Source organism: Siniperca chuatsi, linkage group LG4 (assembly GCF_020085105.1).
Source record: "Siniperca chuatsi isolate FFG_IHB_CAS linkage group LG4, ASM2008510v1, whole genome shotgun sequence".
In the NCBI taxonomy this organism is placed as follows: domain Eukaryota; kingdom Metazoa; phylum Chordata; class Actinopteri; order Centrarchiformes; family Sinipercidae; genus Siniperca; species Siniperca chuatsi.
In genome coordinates, this window is record NC_058045.1 from 14168782 (window position 1) to 14189858 (window position 21077).

A 21077-nucleotide genomic window follows, 5' to 3' on the forward strand; every position below is an offset into this window, starting at 1 on the left:
ATCCCTGGGAATGCTGTTCTTTGCTCAGAACTAGAACTTCTTGTTTTTCCACAGAATGGGATTTGTCACCCTTTAACCCATAAAGCAGACTGTTCAGTTTGAAAATGAAGTTAAGCTTAAAAATAACTTCATTCTAGGAACTTGTGCATTGATCTATGTGATATGTTGAAACTTAAGTGGCGCCAACTGCAGACAGATGGACCTGACAAGATGCATTTGTCTATTGTCCAGATAGTTCCATATAACCCATGAGCTACAGCACTGCAATGTCATCTTCACCACTAATCCACCAGACTCAAGTAAACTAGATTGCTGATGTTTTACATTGCAAAGGAGCCAGTTAAAGGGATAGTTTGGATTTTTTGAAGTCGGAAGTATGAGCTACTTATTCATAGTCAGTGTATTACCTGCAGTCGATGGCTGTCGTAACATCCCCAGTTTGGAGAAGCAGAGAGTTGTACCGGCACGGAAGCTAAGCAATGTACTGCTGTGGACTGAGTCAGCAGCAAAACATATTTTAGTCACCTAAAAGAAGGCCAACTGAAAAAAATCGGTATCAGTTCAAGTGTATGCTATATTTTGAATATTTTCAGTGCTTTATTCTGACACATAACTACAACTTGGCAGCGCACTGTATAACACCGGCAGAGATCAGCTATTTAGGTCAGAAAATGCTGTTGCGAGATCAGACTGAAATCAAACTTCACTTTTCTAAAGATTTAACAGATGCAGACTGTCTGTGAGACGCTGGCATCATCTGATTCAGAAAGATCCTGAAGTTGTGTTGTAACCAAGTCCCACTCCTGGCAGCAGTAGCTCCCTGGGTCTGTGGGCATGGGCCTCCAGTTTCCACAGAAGTTTCCCTTTTCTCTCTTTTAGCCCGTTCTGTGTCCTTCTGCAAAAGTGCTTCTTCTGTATTCTCTGGGCTCGAAAAGGTATCCCCTTGTTTCCACAGTGAACGGCTTTTCATCGTCGCTGTCATAGTGACTCATTTAAATTTTCTTTCATTCATTGTTTCTTCCATAAACTGCTGAAAATCTGACGCAAACAGCTGATCTCCGGCATCGTTATACAGTGCGCGGCCACGTTATACACAGGAATACGGAAGTTCTACCGTTGAGAAAATATAGTTCCGAAGGAAATTGCTGTTTGACGGCAAGGTAAAGCGCTGAAAATATTCAAAATATAGCATACACTTGAAATGACATTGATTTTTTTCGGTGGGCCTTCTTTTAGGTGGCAAAAATACGTTTTGCTGCTGACCCTGTCCACAGCAGTACATTGCTTAGCTTCCATGCCGGTACAACTCTCTGCTTCTCCAAATTGGGGACGTGCCAACCGCCATTTACTGAAGGTAATACACTGACTATGGATAAGTACCTCATACAATCCCACTTCAAAAAACCCAAACTGTACCTTTAAATAGCATGCAGTTAGTGTAGTCATGTTGCTGTATCCTAGCAGAGAAAAACTATATCTTACTTGTAATGGAATCACTGATTGTCTTTCCTGATACATTAAATAACAGTAAAATAAAAGTAATGGACTTTTAACCACATAACTCCTTTGAATTGACTCAAGAGCATAATACATTTGAACACAAGTGAGATTATAAATATGTATAACTAAATTTATGATACAGTTTGTCTTCTGGGAAATATATCATTATGAAATGGATTCCTTTCAGTATTATGCAGGTCTTCACAAAAAAGATATGAACAGTGCAAGAAAGAAACAACAGAGGGCATTCAGCTGACTTAATAATGATTTCTAGCAGCTAATCCGAATACCTGCATAATGCATAAGAACTGTAAAAATGCACAATAAAATGGGAAAGACACCTTGTGCACAACAAAGGATAGAGGGAAGGAAAACTGTGAGGCAAAGAATATTATCTTAAAGGTAAATTTGAACACAGAAAATGTCATATGTGGTAAACATATAATGGATTGATTTGAGACAAATTCAGTGTACTTTACATCTTGTGGGACTAGGACTCTTATGTTTCTTTTGTGTGTTCCTATGTTTTGTTAGTTATTTAAATAATAATCAGTATTTTAGAGTCTCAACTATGCCGAAAAACTAAATCTAAAATTTTTACTATGAATGAGTTTCCCCAGAATGTTCCGCTTTCATGTTCTGCTGTGTTTTCCTGTTTTCAGACTCTTTCTAACCTCTTGCCTTGCCCTAAGCTTTCCTCTCCTACTACTTTAGCTTTCACTCTTCTTCTTTTCTCTCATGCTTTCTATGCTCTCTCTCACCCTTTCTCCCTCCTACTCCTCACTGTACTCTCTTCTTTTCTCAAGCCTTCTCTCTCTCTCACTCTCTCTCTCTCTCACTCTGACTATGCTGTCTGCCTCAGCTGTTCTCAGTTGCACTGTGTGCCTTGTGCTGTGGGGACAGGGCAGAGCTGCGCTGAGTGGGGCTGAACTAGTCCAGAGCAGTGTTAAGTAGAGAGCGAGGTAGATAGAAAAAAAACAGAGTGAAAGGGGGAGAGAGAGAGAGAGTCAGTGCAGATTGTGCTTACCAAGCAGACTGGATTAACAGCTGAAACAAACTGGACCTGTTTTTCTCTTTTTAGCTGAAGGTAGAGACTCAGCGATAACGTGGATGGTTGTTTAGACAGAGCTGCATGCTGGTTAGGTAGCAGGACAGAAAATTATGGCCGTCGTACCCATACCCTCTCACTCTTCCTAGCATTTAATATGGTGAAGATCTTTTATTTGTGCTTAGTTTGGTTAAGTTTGCCTTGGACTTACTGGTGTGGTAGGCTCACTTGCAGTGACATTGACCCATAACACCCAACTCTGCTTTGCAGGTTCTGTCTCCCCTGGAGTTGGACTCTAATTTGGGGCTTTTAACCCCTGGAACAGGAAAGGGTTTTTGATTTGGCAGGGAACGAGACCTGCTGAGAACCAGTCTGGACTGACCCACCAGCATTTATTCATAATTGGACAGGAACATTTCTTCTACTACACCAGATCTGAGACTGACCGCACTGGAGGCGTGTTTTTAAGGAGCTCTCTGGCCTCTATTGCCCCAGGACCATGGGCTCTATCTGGGGCAGCATTATAGTGCTGTGTGGGATGGTTCTGCTCAGGATGGAGGGCAGCGGAGCCCAACAGACCAGGAACAACGTCCCCCGGCTAAAACTCTCCTATAAAGGTGAGTTCCTTGCATTTGTATTGTCCGTTATAAATAGTAAATCACTAAATGATTCAGCTCACTATTTTGTCTGAGGTAGAGCCCATGTTCTAGAGCCCAGTTGCCTCTGATGTACATTGAAGTGATATAGAAAAGTATCTGCAGAAGTTGTAGTAACTGTGAGATCCTAGATGTCCCTGTAAGGCAGAGAGATGCTTTCACTCTGATTACTTGTAAAAATACCAGCAAAGTAAACTGCGTTGAAACAATTCTTTAGGAGGCTTGTCCAACTTTATGGCTTTTCAGGTGTATGTGCTGGTTGTGTGACAGAAAATAATGTATATCTGTTCTGTATGATTTTGTCAGGTAGTTACAGTCCATTTTTGAACATGAAAACTGTTTTATATGATGTTAGATAATCTGCATGTCTCTAAAGCAAGTTCTCATAAAATCTTTATTCAGTCATGCAGATCTCTTCCAAATATAGTATCTATGTTGAATTACACTCAGTTTAGCTGGAAAGAATATGCTGTTCTCATGGAAACCTTGTGGTAGTGTTAAAAAATAGATAGTTCTAAATTAGTTCAGTAAAAAAAATCAGCTGGGACTAATAAATAGGAATTAATAATAATAATAATAAAAATGATTAATAATTCACTATATATACTATTATGCCAAGAAGAGAGCAGTTCAGTGGTATTTAGGAAAGTAACTTCACTTGCCAAATCAGAAGAATTTCTTCTGTCTAACTGTTAAATACAGAAGTCTGTCTCTGATGAACTCTCTTCCTGTCTCTCTGTCCCTGTTTTGATCAACTGCTGTTGTCAGTTTTGCAATGAAAAGTGGTGCCAGACATGGATTCCCTGGCAGTTGAGCGTCATTTATCCCTCTCTCCCTTTCTTTTTTTCCTGGATGTCATTTTTCCGCTCCGTTCTTTCCTGCATGGTAATTATACTCAGGATGAATGGTGCAGGTCTGTTTCAGCAGATGGCTTTCCCAAAGAGAAATGTTTCTCGCTCAGCACTGGGGGATCCATAATTATACACGCAAGCATGCGCATACACACATGCATGTGTGTGCGCACACACACACACACACACATACATGGCCATCTGTAGATAGCTAATGATACCTGTGAGTGTATCAGTCATTTAAAATAACATGCTGTCAGTTTGGTGAAACACGCCCATGCAGTGATATCTCTATTAGAAGTCAGGCCTTCAGGTAGCAGCCCAGCTTGGTTATTTGGCTGCCACATTCTCCACTTTCAATATTTCCATTAGACCTCATTCGCATTTTGGCTGGTGGGGACAGTATTTGGCACCATTCCTGGCTGTGGAGTTCTAGCCAAAGGATGATGGGCAGTTATAATTTTCATGCCTGCAACATTGGAAATATTATTCATATAATACTGTAGAATTTCATCGAACATTATCCACTGTAGGTCCCTTTAGGCAAGTGACATGGGATTATTGCATTATGAATCATTTATATCATAATATAAATTATTTATTACCCCTGTGATAGGTGAAGCAGACTCAGATTTACTCATGGAAAGGAAGAAATCAGATGATTCTCTGTGGTGAATTACAGAACAGTACCTGCTTAGACAGCCTGAGAAGTTGTCCAGTCCTAAGCAAGGAACGTCTGATCAGTGACACATGGGACAGTGAGGTGAAGGAACTCTGACCCCTACAGGTCACTGGGAATACTGGGAAAATCTGTGTCCAAATTGATGTGTTCCGTGTGGGTGCAGGCATCCACACACTTCCACATGTCTTTGACTCCACTGAAGACTTAACTCATATGAACACAGCAGGGAAGTGTTTATCTCGAAAGTGTGAACCTGAGCAGCAGTAGGGTCTCTCTAGCATACATACCAACTTCTCTCACCAACCACCACACACACGCACACACACACATCTCCAACCTCCCCGCTGAACTCCAGGAGATTCCAACAGATCTTTGAAAGCGAGGGTAGAGGGGCAGAAGGGCAGTGGAGTAGGGGGAAAGATAACAATGGTACCCCATGGCTGCCTAAACATGAGCTAAGGTCCAACTGTATCAACAACTAAGTGACTGGGTGATGATGAGGTGGTTGGAGGCCATGCATTTACACCACAGCACCAGAAATGGAGTCACTTCACAAATGTTATACTTTGACATTAACTGATATGGGATCGATTCACACCCCCAGGGTAAATTGATCCTCTAGGGAGTAAACAGAGATCCATATGGTTTGCAAGTTTATAGGCCACAAGAAGTAGAGCACATGTTGTTTACTGTCCAGGGAAGAGAAGAGAGGGTACTTTAGTTTTACAGGACGTGGGTGTACTGCCAAAAGTACTCCTTCTCTTCGACCTGTCCACCCCTTTTGTGAGCAGAGCCAAGAGCCTGCACACAAGCACATACACATATCCACACACACAAGGGCAAATACATTGACAGCAGCACAACAAATTGTTACTCTTAAATACTAAAGAAGAAAAGAGCCAAGAAAACTGAAACTACACTAGAAACTCTTAATTTTCACTATTCACAAAATTCTTCTTCTAGTAGTCATACATTCAGCTGTTTTTGTTTTTGTGTTATTCTTGTTTTCATTGTGGTGTGAATTGACTTTTAATCAGAGTTGGAGAATGGAGAAGTTCTTTTAAAGACTTTTTATCCATAAGCACGTTAAGAATCTTTGGAGCGGAGTTGGATTTCTCGTGGTGTGTACAGTATAAACTCTGTATGGCCCTAAATGGCCATGGGAAGGTATACTGTACACTATGGATGTTAGGAGGCTTCCTCGGCTTGACTTGTTTCTCCAGGAGCTCTAAGGGGAAAATTTTGTAGTCATTTGACCTAGTCATCAGATACTCTGAAGAATAAATTCATTTAGTTTGAATACGTCTGCTTACATAATCTCCAGTGCTCATGGCTATTGGTTGACAAACAGGCAGTGTCATGTAGGGCAGGGCATAATGGTTGAAATTTAATATCACAATATCAATAAGAACATTTTTCAGTATCAATACAAATCATGATATGAGAAATGTATTAAAAATGCTGTGAACTTTGTTCCACTATGATACATTACATCAGATAAAACTGTGTTAAACAAAAACTTCAGTAACTACTTTTGTTAGGTTTTAACTACAATTGGCATGGAAACATTATTTCAGCTAGAAGATCTTGTTAAACAATAACAGAGTAGGACCATGTCATCCCAATATGACGATACATGGCAATATTGAATTATTGACCAACCGCTAGATATGTAACTCTGAATCTTTTACACTAACTTTATTGCCTTAAAAATGCTAAATTAAATGAGTATACCGTTTCATTGATAGCTAAAGCAATCACCTTAAACCTCAAACCAGGCAAATTTGCAGACCAGCCTGCAATATGTGAGAGAGGTATTTTCCTGCATTTCTGCTTGACACTGAACAAATTACTTGTCTGAAGAAGCTTTGTGGTGTTTTCCCTCAGGCATGGATGAGTCAGTGACTGTATACACTAAAAGTGACGCAGTGATATGTTGTGTTTTGCCAATGTGCAATCATACACTCAGTCATAAGAATAATGAACGTCAATGAAGCTACTGAACCAGGGGCAAACATCAGTGTTCCTATACACAGTGCGGCAACACGTGGGTTATTGTTAAGACGTGTTTCTGCTTATTCTTAGGAAGCACTTAGATAACACTCCCTGTGCCCTCCAGTCGAGAAAGATAAAAAGAAAAAGATGGAAAGAATGTAGGGTAAAAGAGTTTATTTTTATCAGTCTCACATGGGACTGTTGATTCTTTGCATCCATTCCATCTGCCCCCTTATTTCTTTCTCGCTCTCTGTCTCTTTCTCTCTCACTTTTCCTCTTGCTCTTCTGCGGTCTCTGTCCTTCACTCACAAATTCATTGTTACAGAATATAGTAATGGTAAGAGAGAGAGGGAGAGATTGAAATAGAAAGAATGGGAGGATAGCTGGAAAATTGTTTTTTACCAAAATAAATGGGAGGAGGAAAAAGGACGTGAAAGAGAAAGTAGGGAGAAAAAAACAGCTGGAAAAAAATGACATCTGCAGGATTTTTCACAGGCCTACCTCAACAGTTACGGGGTAAAAGAGAAAATTTGTAAAATATGGCAGTGCAGCAGCTGACACCTGTTACAGGCCATATATTTGCCTATCCACCTGTCTTTCAGTCTGCATGTCTTTATCTGTTTTCTGTTTGTTTGTCTGTGTGAAAGTGTTTGTATCTCTTTTAATACAGCCAAGCATATTCTATGTAGCACAGCATTACAGACAGGCTTAAAACAGTATTATTACTGTAAAACTGTCACAGAGCTTTTGGTGTATCAAACCACTTTGCAGAAAAAAAACTTGGGTTTTTGGTTTGAAGTTGTAGCAGAAAAACAAGTGTTGCTTTATCTATGCACAGGGTGTCAACCCATTGTATATTTAACCAGATGGGACACCAGTTCAGACATGTATAGGCTACTACCTCTGGCGTGGCTTGGAAACATCCTGTTTCTTTCCAATAACACACATCACAGCATGCTCCATAAACACACAGGTCCACACACAATACCCATAGAGTATCTGTCTCTTGATGAATAGCTTTTAATAACTTAGCGGTAGTCTCTGTTGAATGGTCTGTTGCCATGGACACTACTACCATAGACAATTTTCACAAACTAGAGAAGTGTGTGTATGTGTATGGTGGCTGGATGTGGTGATGCTGTTCTCCATTCTCTCATGCAGGGATGTGGGTACAGTCATCATGTCTGTGCAGTTTCCCTACAGCTGCTTGACACCTTGCTGTTTATAAAACAAGTATATCATTCTGTGGGCAATTACTTATTTCCTTTAAATAAACAGATTATATAGAAATTACACAGACACACTGTTTGTGTTGTTGGGGGTTTATTTTAAGAAGCAGAAGAGATTTTCCTTTTTGTTTTTCCAGGTGACTCATCAATGTGCATTTTTGTGTGAATGTGTGTATAATTTCCTTCTGGATGTCAGGTAGTAGGAAGGAATTTGCTAAATCGTAAGTATTCCCTAAGTCTATGGAGCATAAGTAAAACTACTGGTAGCACCTTACAGCTCGGTAATAGCATGGTTATTAGTGGGGTAATAGTTTGATAATAAAGAGGTATAATTAAGTAATACCATATATTTACCAAAGTAACCAGGTAATAGCTTGGTATTAATAATGAGTATATCTAGGTAATATTAGACTAAAATGTATGTGTAATAAGGGGCCAAAACAAAGGGTAACAATGGGGAAACACATTTAAAATAGCAATGAGGCAAAACGATTTAGTAATATTATAATAATATTTTGGTAACATTATGGTAACGTGCTAACAATAAAATGGTTGTATCAGTGCAATATTTGGATGAAAAAAAATTGTAATATTGTGACATTAATGGGGCAATAACCTGATAATAATGAGGTAATAAAGGTTAATTTCACAATATTATGGGGTGCTATCAGCATAATACTTTCAAAATCACATGAAAATTCTTGGAAGTCAAATAATATGGCAATTACCATATTACAATGCTGAAATTCATGTTCCAAACATTCCCTTTTGTTTCAATACTGTTCAAATTATATGTTTAATGCTGTGACTTGTTACCTGGAAACATTAGTTTCTGTGTAATAATCATGAATCAGGGCTGAAAAATGCTAAACTACCTGTTTCTATTTAATTTAATGGTAATATTAGATTAAACCAAATGCCTTCTCTCTGTTTTCGTCTTTCTCTCCCACACACAAATGCAGCCTTGTTGCAGGTGAAAAAGGTTCAGGGGTAGCAGGTGGGTGTTATTGTGCTGTCAGTGAAGGGCTTACAGTGGATCCACTAATGATTGATCACCAAGGCTACAGAGGAACATAAATCTGGGACACAGCGTTGGACTGGGCTAAGCAATACTTTTACAGCAACTTTTTATGACCTTGAGCTTCTTTCTATTCTTAAGAAAGTGACTGTGTTATGTGCAGCCCAATAATGCCTTTATAAAATTAAATTACTAATATTCCAAGATAATTTACACAATATAATACAAATAGAGTTATCTATTGTAACTTGTCCCAAATCAAGCAAAATTGTGTCTGTGATTTACAGACACATAAAGACACATCATAGAAGTTCATACTGTAAATATCTAGAATTATTTATTGAATCATAATTGAAATTGTGTAAGGTATTCATAGATAAAACTGCTTTGACTTGCATTGCTACTGTATATCTTAACCAACTTTTGGGTTTGGAACCAGTCCCATTATGTATCCAAGTGGCTACAGACGAGATCTGTTCTTTACGACTTCAAGAATACTTTTCAAATCCACATGGACTTATTAAGTCAGGTTTGATGTCAGCTTCTCAGAGGACTGGGGAGTCAGAGAGCCTGAAGGCTGGGTCACACAGCACCGTGAGCTTATATTTAGGAGACCGTCTAAATCTCTTCCCATCAGCGCTAAGGCACAGGAAACCAACTAAATCACCCAGACAATGAAAATAAAGACAGGGTGTCAAACCATTGTATATTACTATCTTGTGTGTACAGTAGTGGGCATGTGAGTGGAGCATTTGAATGTGTCTACATGCATGTATGTTTGGGAAAAAAAGGTTTGTGTTTGACTGAATGCCAGAGCCAAAATGTTACATGAAGACAAGGAAGTTTGTAACTAGAGCCAAGAGGTCCTCTAGTGTTTCCTAAACACTTTTAACACTCTTCCGTTTTCAAATCCAGTGGGTTGTTTTTTATTCATCTCGTCACCCTTTCTGTTTTTTCATTTCCTGTTAATGGCTATTGTTACAAGCGTACTGGCCCCATAACGAGTACACCCCTAAACTCAACTCTCCAGAGCCCCTTAATTTAACACAACTGAACCACATCAAAATACATACAAAATATTGATTTGATTTCCATTTAGGCTGTCATAATATTTTCAATATGTATGTGTATATATTTCAATAATAAGTATACTTTTATACTATTCACCCATGATGTTTTTATGATGATGCTTTTAAAATAGGTGAATTATAAATAGTGAAAAGTAAAAAATATCAAATGCCACCATTGTTGTCTTCCTTAGATCCTACAACCTACATTACTCTTGTCACTTCTATTTCTCATTTAGCTTTTTGCCTGCTATCTCGTGTAATTTTTGTATAAGAGGCTGAAGTGGCCTATTATAATAGCTGGATTTAAAAATTATAAAAAACACATTTAAATTTTTAACCTTTCTCAGATTACAGCTGCAGCTACAGTTTTGTTGGACAACTTTCATGACCCATGTTTTAACCTGGGAATTCTTATTGAAATTTGGTAGTTTATGAATGAGTAAAAGCAGTCAGTGTGATGCTCTCTCTTCTCCAATTTTCTTTTCTTTTATGCTAGCTTTGCTCCAGCATGTGTCCTCTCATTCTCTCGGGCTCTGACACACTTCAGAGAGGGGGCATTCTCCTTGCTAAAACATTCATGAACGTTTTTGTTATTTACTCCCTGAGAAAGAGTAAGAGAGAGAGAAAGAGAGCACCAAAGGAACCAGTTTTCCAGTTCCATAACTCTCCACCCTTTTGTGTGGGTGGTCAATGGAAGGGGGTCATAGTGTGGTTAGACTTTGCGGGTGAGAACAAAATGTGAGAAGGACAGAGCATGAATGTGTGTGTGTGTGTATGCACATATTACACAAAAGGTGTTATAATGCCATAGCCATAATGCCACCTTTAGAGGTCGTTACGGTAATGAGATCCTTAATGTCTGTTTGCGACAAATTCAGCTTTCTGCTGTGAAAGCAAATGTCGCTTCTTTGCCAGACTTGGCAGACCGTTGCATTACACTGCAAAACGTGAGCTGTAGCCCATAGTAACGTCTCCTAATAGCTGATGTGGTTTAGAGAAATCCTGCATTTTGGACTATGAAATATTAGCAGTCATATGACATTACATATTCCTCCCAGTTTTCCGCTGTGAGTGTACCAAGTTCTGCTTGGCTGCTCTGGTCAAGGTCACTTCCCCATGCAGACAGTTTGATCATTGGCTCCCAGTGCTGGCATTACCTGCCCAGTCCAATTTGGCTTGGCAGTGGTTCTTTACTATCTGTCAGTTGCCTTGTTTGGCCAAGCTGCACAATTTCTAGTCCTGAGCTCATTTTGTAAAGAGAATGAAAACTAAAACATATACATAAAAATAAAAACATAAAATGCTGTTAAGGAGGCTTTGACAAAAAGAAGAAGAGGACCAGTTTATTAGGGATAGAGCCAAAACAACCTAACAATATATATATTTTTTTAATCTAGTCAGTGTAGCCTCACAGCAGTAATCCTCTAACTGTCAGTGTATGTGGTACAGTACAACTGAGCAGGCAGATTAGTGAATGGAGAGGTTAATCGGTGGTCAAAGAAATTCTAGGTGGTTGGAAATGTTGAAAGCTTTCTCTTTCTCTTAAAACTAAGACTGTTTCTGTCAAACACCCCCTGAAAATTTAATAAAATAATTGAAATAAATATTGGCCTGATGGATTTTTATTTGACTTTCATGCTGCCCACAGTTGCTGTGATTTTCACAAAGTGATTATCATATTATGCTGATCGTCACTTTTCTTTCCATGTTTCTCTGCAGACATGTTGGAGTCTAACAACCTTGTGACGTTTGAAGGCCTGGCCAACAGTTCGGCTTACCACACCTTCCTGTTGGACGAGGAGAAAGGAAGACTCGTGGTGGGAGCCAAGGACCACATCTTCTCGTTTAACCTCCTCAATGTCAGCAGGGACTATACACAGGTAAAACCAATGTTTGATTTTCAGTCTGTTGGTCTGGCGGTTTCATCCATTTATCCATTTATCATGACTTTAAGTCTGTTTGCATTTCTGACCGACTTAATATCTGCCTTGAGTGTGCATCTCCATCCAAAGTGCCAGTCAGGGCCTCAGGTGTCTCGGGACTTTCTTTTCTGTTTCTACAGAAAAGTGCCTAATGAATATTTCAGTCCAGGGCTGTCGCACACGATCACACGCTGTGCCAGGCATGTTAGCTGCTCTCCGCACACCTGGATGAATAATAGAGCAAACTGAAACAAAGTGGATAACAAATCGCATTGTGACCCTTTCAACCCTCATACATACACATTCATGCACACAAGCTGTAGCTGTATCGACTCACTCTGTAATATTGATTCGAAGAGGGGGTGATTCTTTTCTAACATGTACAGAAACTGTGTTTTTGTTGCAGATCCCTTGGCCAGCTTCTCCCACCAGAAGAGATGAATGCAAGTGGGCAGGAAAAGATCTCTCGGTAAGAGCTAAAACCATCCATCTTGCTAGTGGGTGTCAACATTTTGACCCTCCACTCTCACAGATGTTTTGAAAATATCTTTGTTCTCTTGTACTATGAAAGATGTGCAACTCTACTGCTCTTAAAGTAAACCTCGTAGGTCTGATCATAATCTCAGTGTCAAGACTGAGACCATCATTTAACCTTAATCACTTATCAAGCGTGAGGCCTGGGAAATCACTGTGCTTTCTGACAGATTTACTGGTATCACAGTATGAATAATAAGTGCTGTCATATATTCAGGGATCACAGGAATTAGTGTTCCCATGTTATTAGACTGTAATTGTTCCATGTGTGCTCTTAAATTTCTGTGTTTTCATACATCCCCATCTTTTTAAGTATTTTCAGACTAACCTCAGGGAGCACATCAAAACACAAACACTTTTGGGATTTCTAAAGCTGTTCAGTATAGTTAATTGTTCAGGATAAGAATGTTTTATTAGATTGGATGAGCTCAATTTAAAGCTGGATCTGAAACAAGAAATTAGTTGTTGTGGCATTAAGATCCAGGGCTCTTTCAGACTCCTTGCCTCACTCAACCCTTGCATGACAAGCCAAGCATCACATCTCCCTGTATCTGGCCGAGTACAGTTTTAGAGCAGCTTGTGTGGTGTGGTGAAACTCTGTGTAAACATGCTGAGAGGTTGTCTCTTCTCCTTGCAAGCTGTTATAAATTCTATCTTCAATAGGGCCTAAGGCAATAGGCTGGAATGTAAAATCATGGCAATGCTGTTTGTGCCTCAGTTCACTGCCTGGGCATAAGCTCTCCTGCCCTTCTAGCCTTCTGTATGGCTTATTTGAAGCGCAATGAAATCCTGTGTGTGTTTTCTGTAAACACTGTGGCAGGATGAATAAGGTACCCTGAGGGGTGGGCTTTCTGTTATAGAGTTGGAGGAGAGTGAGAATTAAAGGGAGGTGGAGAGCGATGGATAGTGAGCCTGCTGATGCCGCCTGATGTACTGTAAGCAGAGAGGAAAGAAAGAGATGGGTGTGAAAGGTGTGGCAGTACACCCACAAGGGAAAAAGGAAAACTGCAGTTATTGCATGGCCTAACAAATGTGCACGAAGTGAATGCCAAACGTGAAAATCCCTAAACAAATTGTTTACCAAGCAGTATAAAGGAAACATTTACAGCTGTATGAGTTCAGTATTCTAATTTTGTGCTTCCTGCTGCACATGTAGTTCCATGTATTTAATGCTTTCGCTCACTTTTTCTCAGCTGAGACAAAATCTTAAATCAAATCAAACAAGCCATGTGGATAATATTTGCTGATTGAATTGTGGGGCACAACTGAGTCCTTACTGCAGTGGCCTAGGTTCGAATCAAGTCTGCAGTCCTTTGCTGCATGTCATTTTCTCTCTCTCTCTCTCTCCCTCCCACATTCCCTGTCTCTCTTCAGGTGTTCCTATCAAATAAAGGCAAAAATCCCCCCCCCAAAAGAATCTTTAAATAAACAACAAAAAAAAAAACATCAATGTAAGGTATGGCATAGTGGACACACCAGCATGGTTTGAGTCATCTTGTCTGCATCATCCTGCTAAATATTCAGAGGTATGGCAGGTACCACAGTGTAAATATCATGCCGATACTTAAAGCAGTGTGTTATTGCTTGTAACAATGATGTTCATTACTTAGATAAACCCATCCACACATGCCATATAAATACAGCTGCTTAAATGACAACAAAAGCTTACACAAACAGAGGCTGCTATCTGCTGATGACCTAGTAAAGCCAGATTAATTTAGTCATGCATAATTTGTGGCGCTATTCTCTTTTTTCAGTTTTTTTATTTTTTTGAATATGTGATGACACATTCAGTTTTATTTGAGGTCAGGTCTGCTCAGGCACGTGATATCAGAGAACGAGGAAATATGCCATATGGCAGTGAACCACTGCATACAACACTTACAGATGGCTTTTGTGCCACACACAACATTACAAGTAATAAGTAAGTACTAAGGTTTAAATTCACTGAGTCCAGGCCAAAGTTGGCCTCCATTACTCTGACTGGTATAGGATTATTATGGTTGACGTTTGTTGACTGCCTCTTTTGTTATTCTACAGTCTAATTCCCTCCTGTGTGGATTTCACAATTATTGGAAATTACACAGCTCATGTGCATAAAAGCTCTGAAGCCTGCTGTGAAAAATGTCACTGAGTTCAGAGAGAAAGACTGTGGAGATGGGGTGGTGGGTCATGGATGATAATGCTGAGTCTGGTCATAATATTATTTTTTCAGAATTATTACTCAGCACAGTGCTGGGGTTCAAAGGCCATTCTCTGGGGGATTACAGTAGATTACAGCAAGCTTTGCTCTCTCTTATCATCATAGATCTCTCTATTTAAGTATTAGATTTTCCTCTGTGACATGTGCTCTTAGTGAGGTCTGACCTGGTTATTTATCCAGCAGTTTCACCACTTCTCTACTGACCCAAATGCCCTAGGTGCTATCACAAGTTTTTGGACAACTATGGCACTAAAGACTGTAAAAATTGTGGCTTTGAAATAGGTTGAAAAGGCTGATTATTCATCCTGCCTCATCAGTTCTCTGTCTCTCGTCCAACAGAGGGAGTGTTCAAATTTCATCAAGGTGTTGCAGCCGTTCAACCAGACCCATCTCTATGTGTGTGGCACAGGAGCCTTCCACCCTGTGTGTTCCTACCTGGAGGTGGGCAAGAAACCAGAGGTACAGGCACACGTAACCTTTTCTTTACTGCCTCCACTAGCTGTCAAAAACAATACTGCATGTAAGCATTAAGATATAAAAACTATTCTGAGTTTCATATCATAGTAAAGTTTGAGTATTTAAAGTTGTGAAGGACCATGTCTAGTCAGGTGCGAGTGCATTATTTCCCTAATGATTTTGCTAAGTACATAAAAATGGTTTCATTCAGCAAAATGAGGTGGAAAATTAAACACAGGGCTTCATAGTCTGCAGGATTTCCAATTCATCACTCTAATATGGAACTGCTGTATGTGTATGTGTGTATTCATTTGAGTATGAGTGAAGGAAATTGCTCTCTTCTCCAAATGTCAGACTTATAAATGTGTGTTTCCTATTCATTAGACGGCTATTTACAGACAGTTAGAGGCAGGAAATATCTCTGAGAAAAGCCATCTACTGTATATAGATCATAACCTAGAAATGTAATTCATCTTTTGGGTTTTCTACATGAGTGTCGAGGTCACCAAGTCATAGAGAGTGATGAGACTTTTTCATTCTCAGTCCTTTCCTGTTAGAGTATATGATGGTGGAAACATGATTTTAAACTGCAACGGTCTCACAAATTTCCTCAAATTTCATTTTTTGTTTTTAAAACATGTTTCCCACATTGGCAATATCACATAATGTATTCTTTATTTGCTTATTTAATAAACTATTTGAAGCAAAATCATGCATATTAAGATATGGATTTAAAACACTGCCCTTTTGGAGTTTTTTTTTCTGTGATTCACTATGAAACTTTTGGCAACGTCATGCTTTGGACTAAAATTTTAAATACAAATTCTGTGGGTCTTAACAATGCTCATTTTCATGAAATACTACAGTTTTCTCTCCCGAGAAAGAATTCCACTCATACTGCAGCAACTCTTTTTTTCCCCTGTATAATTTGCATCCTCAATGCCAGAAAATAATGTGAACGCCTGCATTTGATAGTTCACTACAACTCATGTGACTTTCTGTTTCTTAATGTCCAGGACAGCGTGTTCAGACTGGAGCCTCACGTAGAAAATGGCAGAGGGAAGAGTCCCTATGACCCCAAGCTGCTCACTGCTTCCATGCTAATTGGTGAGTTTATATTAAGATACAGTGCTGTTCTTCTGTGTGTTAGAGCAAGATCATATAAAAACATGGGAGTCCTGAAAACACCCTCTGCCTTGCTCTTTCATTTCAGCAGATATATAGGGTGTAAAGTTAATGTGAATAACAGAACAGGGCATTCCTGCCATTCATTACAAGTGGATCTGCTCTGTAATGTGTATTTACACCCTGGGAACCCCTCATTGGCAGGACTGTAAACTCTATTTCAATCTGAATTTACCTCCTTTAAGTGCTGGGCGTGCATGACAGATGACACTTTATTGAGTTTTCTTTGCACTGAAACCCCATTTTTGGTAAATAAGTCTATGTGAGCATGTCTTTCCTCTCTACGCCCAATTATTGCATGTTACATTGTGTTATATCACACCGTTTAACCTAGCAGATGGCCATTTTCCATCCCATCACTCCTCATCTCCTCTCTCCTTTCTCTCTCCCCTCTCACCAGCATTATTATGTACTCCCCCTGTCTCACACCTCTGTCCTGTCCCTCCTCATCTGTCCCTCCATCCTTTCAGCCTTCCCTTGCCTCCCTTTTCAGCCCTGCCTACTGTGTTAATGTCAATTTCACACTCCTGATGTTCATCACGTCCATCACTGTCTGTGTTCTCTCAGGACTCCAAACCTACCTGTACTGCTAAGCCCCTGAACAATTCCTCAGACTTAAACACCTGCATCACTGGGGAGAAATTACCTCAGACTGTTTTCTCATCCATTGTTACTACATTAACACACTTCAATTCTCTTACTCTCAGATGGGGAACTGTATGCTGGGACATCAGCTGACTTCATGGGGCGGGACTTTGCCATCTTTCGCACTCTGGGCAAGCATCACCCTATCAGGACGGAGCAACATGACTCCCGGTGGCTAAATGGTGAGAGAGAAGAGGAAAATCACTGGCCAATTCTTTGATCATATTCATGATTAGTTTAAAAAATGCAATACTTTTTGGGTCCCTGATTTTGTAGTTTTAATATAGCTTTGCACTTTAATGCAGATGACACTCAGCTGTCTGTCAATCACGATGATCTCAGCAAACTAACTAACCTAAAGAACCGCCTGGATTCTATGAACTGTGAAAGACATTGTCCCAAAACTTTTCTCAGTTTAAATGAAGATAAAACAGAGCTCCTTATTATTGACCCAGCGAGTGCTCAAATGACCCTGCAGCAGTCCCCGGGACCTCTAATATCAAGCTGTATATACAGAAAGAATTTACGTGTCACATTTTACTCTTATATCCATTTTTCTGTTCATATCAACATTTTCTATCTTTTGAAAGGACTGAGAAATAAATCCATCCTTTTGTGTCTTCACAACTATGTTAGTGTAATCTATTATACTCCTGCTTCAGGAGCTATAGCTTGTCTGCAGATGGCTCAAAATATTGCACCCTGTCTTCTAACAAAGACAAAGCACAAGGAGCACATTACTCAAATGTTGGCTTCCCCCCATTGGCTGACAGGAGTTTAGAATTCAATATAAAACCTTTGTTATTATCTATCAGGCTCTACATGGTGAAGCCCCTGAGTACATTTCTGATTTGCTGTCACTGTATAGTAACTTTAAGTCTCTCCGGCCGGCTAACTAGCATCTACTTGATGTTCACTGCGCTTGGCTTAAAATGAAGAGATATCAATCATTTGCTGTCGTTGTTGCTCTTGTGTTTACTATCCTGCCTATTTGGTATTTCGTACTAAATGCTTTTATTTTGAAGCACTTTGAAAAGTGCTAAAGGAATAAACACTTTGAGATAAAATTGCTTACTAACTTGATTTCATTTATCTCAAATGTGTGTATCTCTCTGTGAATTGCAGATCCCAGGTTTGTGGGTGTTCATCTGATTCCAGAGAGCGACAACCCAGAAGATGACAAAATCTACCTGCTCTTCAAAGAGAACGCTATGGATGGGGAGCATGCTGGGAAGGCCACACATGCTCGCATCGGACAGCTCTGCAAAGTACGCATACACACATTAACACACAGCCACATATCCATACAAACACACGCTCACACAAGCTGGCTCTCACAAAGGAATATTCAGACACTCACAAAAGGAGAGAGACAATGACACACACAGACACACACTTTCACACAGACATTATGTGAAATAGCTTCTGTATCTGGAAAAAACACTTGACGGGTGTCTGAGTGGCTTTTATAATGGCAGGTTTCAGGGGCTGTTATCTGTGATTATTTTTAGCCTGGAGAAGAGTGAGCTTTGTTGTATGTGGTACAATCGCCCCCGAAGACAGAAACCTGAGAGAAATGTTAAATGTCACCAGAACCTGAGAGGCAAAGACGCTGTCAATGGCAGCACTGTTATCCTAATGCCAGGCTTTGGCACTGATTGGGTCTGCTACACCCTCCAGCTGCAGGGGATGGTTATGTTAAATCGCTGGCCTTGTATCAGCTTTCACGTTCCAAATACTATTCTTATTCATTAAGCAGGAATCCACCAAGCTGACTGCAGATCAGTGAGTGATGTCCAGCCTCAACCTCCCATTTCGCTGCATATCGTGCCTCTGTCATAACAGCCTGATTACCCAGAATGTCAGGAATCTGCTATGCTCAACACAAGACAAGCCATCCATTGTGCAAGATGTGGTATTAATTTGGGCCTATACATATTTGGACACAATGTAATTTATGGTCATAAATCAACACCAAGTAGGATAAGTTTTTATGAGCCAGCACTTTGTGCCTCTGTGTTTGTGTGCTATGTTCTGGAAAACAAACACTGTACTGTGAGGCACGCATTTAATATTATTAGGGTGTGTACTGGAAAGTACAGTACTTTATAAACAGTCTTCTTTCTTCACAACATCTAAAAATCAATTATTCATTATGTGAAATACATTTTAAAGAGGCAATTATGGATGTTTGGTTGATTGACAGGCATGTTTAGTAATTAAGAGAAAACACATCCCACACTGAAATTTTCATATCACCATAAATGAAAAGTTTATGTTTTATATAGTCTGCCTAATGTGTTTTAAATAAGCGTCCCGGAGTATATTTTATACACAGAGTTGTCTGTGCATCGTGTGTACGTTTCAAATCTAGTTAGTGGAAATAATCTGTCAATGTAAAGACCATTAGAAACAAGGGGGATATATTCTCAGTTCAGCAGCGTATGAAATTAGGCAATGCAAGTCCTCCATTAACATTATGTAGTATTTTTTCCATTTTACAAGACACAAAGCTGCAAACAAATACAAAAACTTAAAGAAAGTACTAAAAATACTATGATATTAAAAATGGAAAGTGACTGTGGAAAATAAAACAGTAATAGTCTCAGTATTTCTGTAATTTCCAAATAAATGAACTTCCCTGCTGAACTTTTACATGTGATCTGTCCAACAGAATGACCTGGGAGGTCACAGGAGTCTGGTAAATAAGTGGACAACCTTCTTAAAGGCTCGACTTATTTGCTCCGTGCCTGGCAGTAATGGAATAGACACACACTTTGATGAACTACGTGAGTGATTTCCCCCTCTCCTCAAAATGTGTTTCACACATTTTCTGAATGTTTCAGTGGAAAATATGTCTGTAACATATAATGCCTTCTTTTTGGCTTTCAGAAGATGTTTTTCTCATGAGCACCAAGGATCCGAAGAGCCCAATTATCTATGCAGTATTTACCACTTCCAGGTACAGTGGCTGACATTGAAATGGGTTTTGGCCATAATCACTGATTGCAACTGACTGAACAAGAAGCCGCCCTTTCCTTATTGGACTCATTCTTTCTGCCCATTAGCAACATCTTCAAAGGTTCAGCTGTGTGTCTGTACAGCATGACAGACATCAGGAGAGTGTTCCTGGGTCCTTACGCTCATAGAGATGGACCCAACTATCAGTGGGTGCCCTTTCAAGGACGTGTTCCCTACCCACGGCCTGGCACAGTGAGTACAGTATGCTCTTAATTGGGATGCGAGTGTGTTATTAACTGAGCTTGAAAGTTTATTCTCCTTTCTGTCCTACAATGTAATTGTTATAACAATTCATTTTTTTCTTCACAGTGCCCAAGCAAAACATTTGGAGGATTTGATACAACCAAGGACCTTCCTGATGAAGTCGTAACTTTTGCCAGAAGCCACCCAGCCATGTTCAACCCTGTCTACCCCATTAACAATCGACCAATCATAGTCAAAACAGATGTGGACTACCAGTTCACTCAGATAGTGGTGGATAAAGTAGAAGCAGAAGATGGCCAGTATGATGTCATGTTCATAGGCACAGGTATACACTTATATACATTTGCATACATACTGTATACTGTAAACTGGAGCATTGTCACAGTACATGATTGATTAACTGATTGAAATAGATAGATAAGCATACTACAGAGTAGATATTAACTCAAGACATGTGTGCTTCCATTGTGTGCTAGACATGGGGACGATACTGAAAGTGGTATCCATCCCAAGAGGCTCCTGGCATGACCTGGAGGAAGTGCTATTGGAAGAAATGACTGTCTTCAGAGTAGGTTTTTCTCTCATCAGCTCTATTACTTCTCCTGGTTCAAGGATGACTGTAAAATGTTCTATTGTCATTTTGTTATTTCTTACAGGAGCCAACAGCCATTACAGCGATGGAACTTTCAACAAAACAGGTATTGATTGTAATTCTTATTTCATGTAAAATGAAACTATAGCAACATGTGTAGTAGAACAAAGCACTGTAGCCAAAGAGGAGACTTCAAGCTTATATCAATATAGATAAGAGGACATTCGTTTCCACAGAGTGCATTATGTGTGCCTCCAGAACCTAGA

At 39.7% G+C, this 21077-nt stretch overlaps 1 protein-coding gene across 3 annotated transcripts in view; it reads left to right on the forward strand.

Annotated features, from left to right (window-relative positions):
- Window positions 1–21077, forward strand: part of sema3ab (sema domain, immunoglobulin domain (Ig), short basic domain, secreted, (semaphorin) 3Ab) — a 44231-nt gene that overhangs the window by 17114 nt on the left and 6040 nt on the right. The window contains exons 1-14 of one of the 3 annotated variants that reach the window (XM_044194757.1): window positions 2342–2708; window positions 2819–3165; window positions 11769–11929; window positions 12378–12440; window positions 15048–15167; window positions 16181–16271; window positions 17057–17176; window positions 18120–18262; window positions 19669–19783; window positions 19887–19956; window positions 20063–20207; window positions 20325–20544; window positions 20696–20787; window positions 20876–20917. In XM_044194757.1, coding sequence (XP_044050692.1) covers window positions 3048–3165; window positions 11769–11929; window positions 12378–12440; window positions 15048–15167; window positions 16181–16271; window positions 17057–17176; window positions 18120–18262; window positions 19669–19783; window positions 19887–19956; window positions 20063–20207; window positions 20325–20544; window positions 20696–20787; window positions 20876–20917 — 1500 coding nt within the window. In that variant the 5' untranslated portion in view covers window positions 2342–2708; window positions 2819–3047. Of the gene's footprint in view, window positions 1–2341; window positions 2709–2818; window positions 3166–11768; window positions 11930–12377; window positions 12441–15047; window positions 15168–16180; window positions 16272–17056; window positions 17177–18119; window positions 18263–19668; window positions 19784–19886; window positions 19957–20062; window positions 20208–20324; window positions 20545–20695; window positions 20788–20875; window positions 20918–21077 lie in introns of those variants that run through there. The other 2 variants (XM_044194758.1, XM_044194759.1) reach the window with 2 other exon arrangements.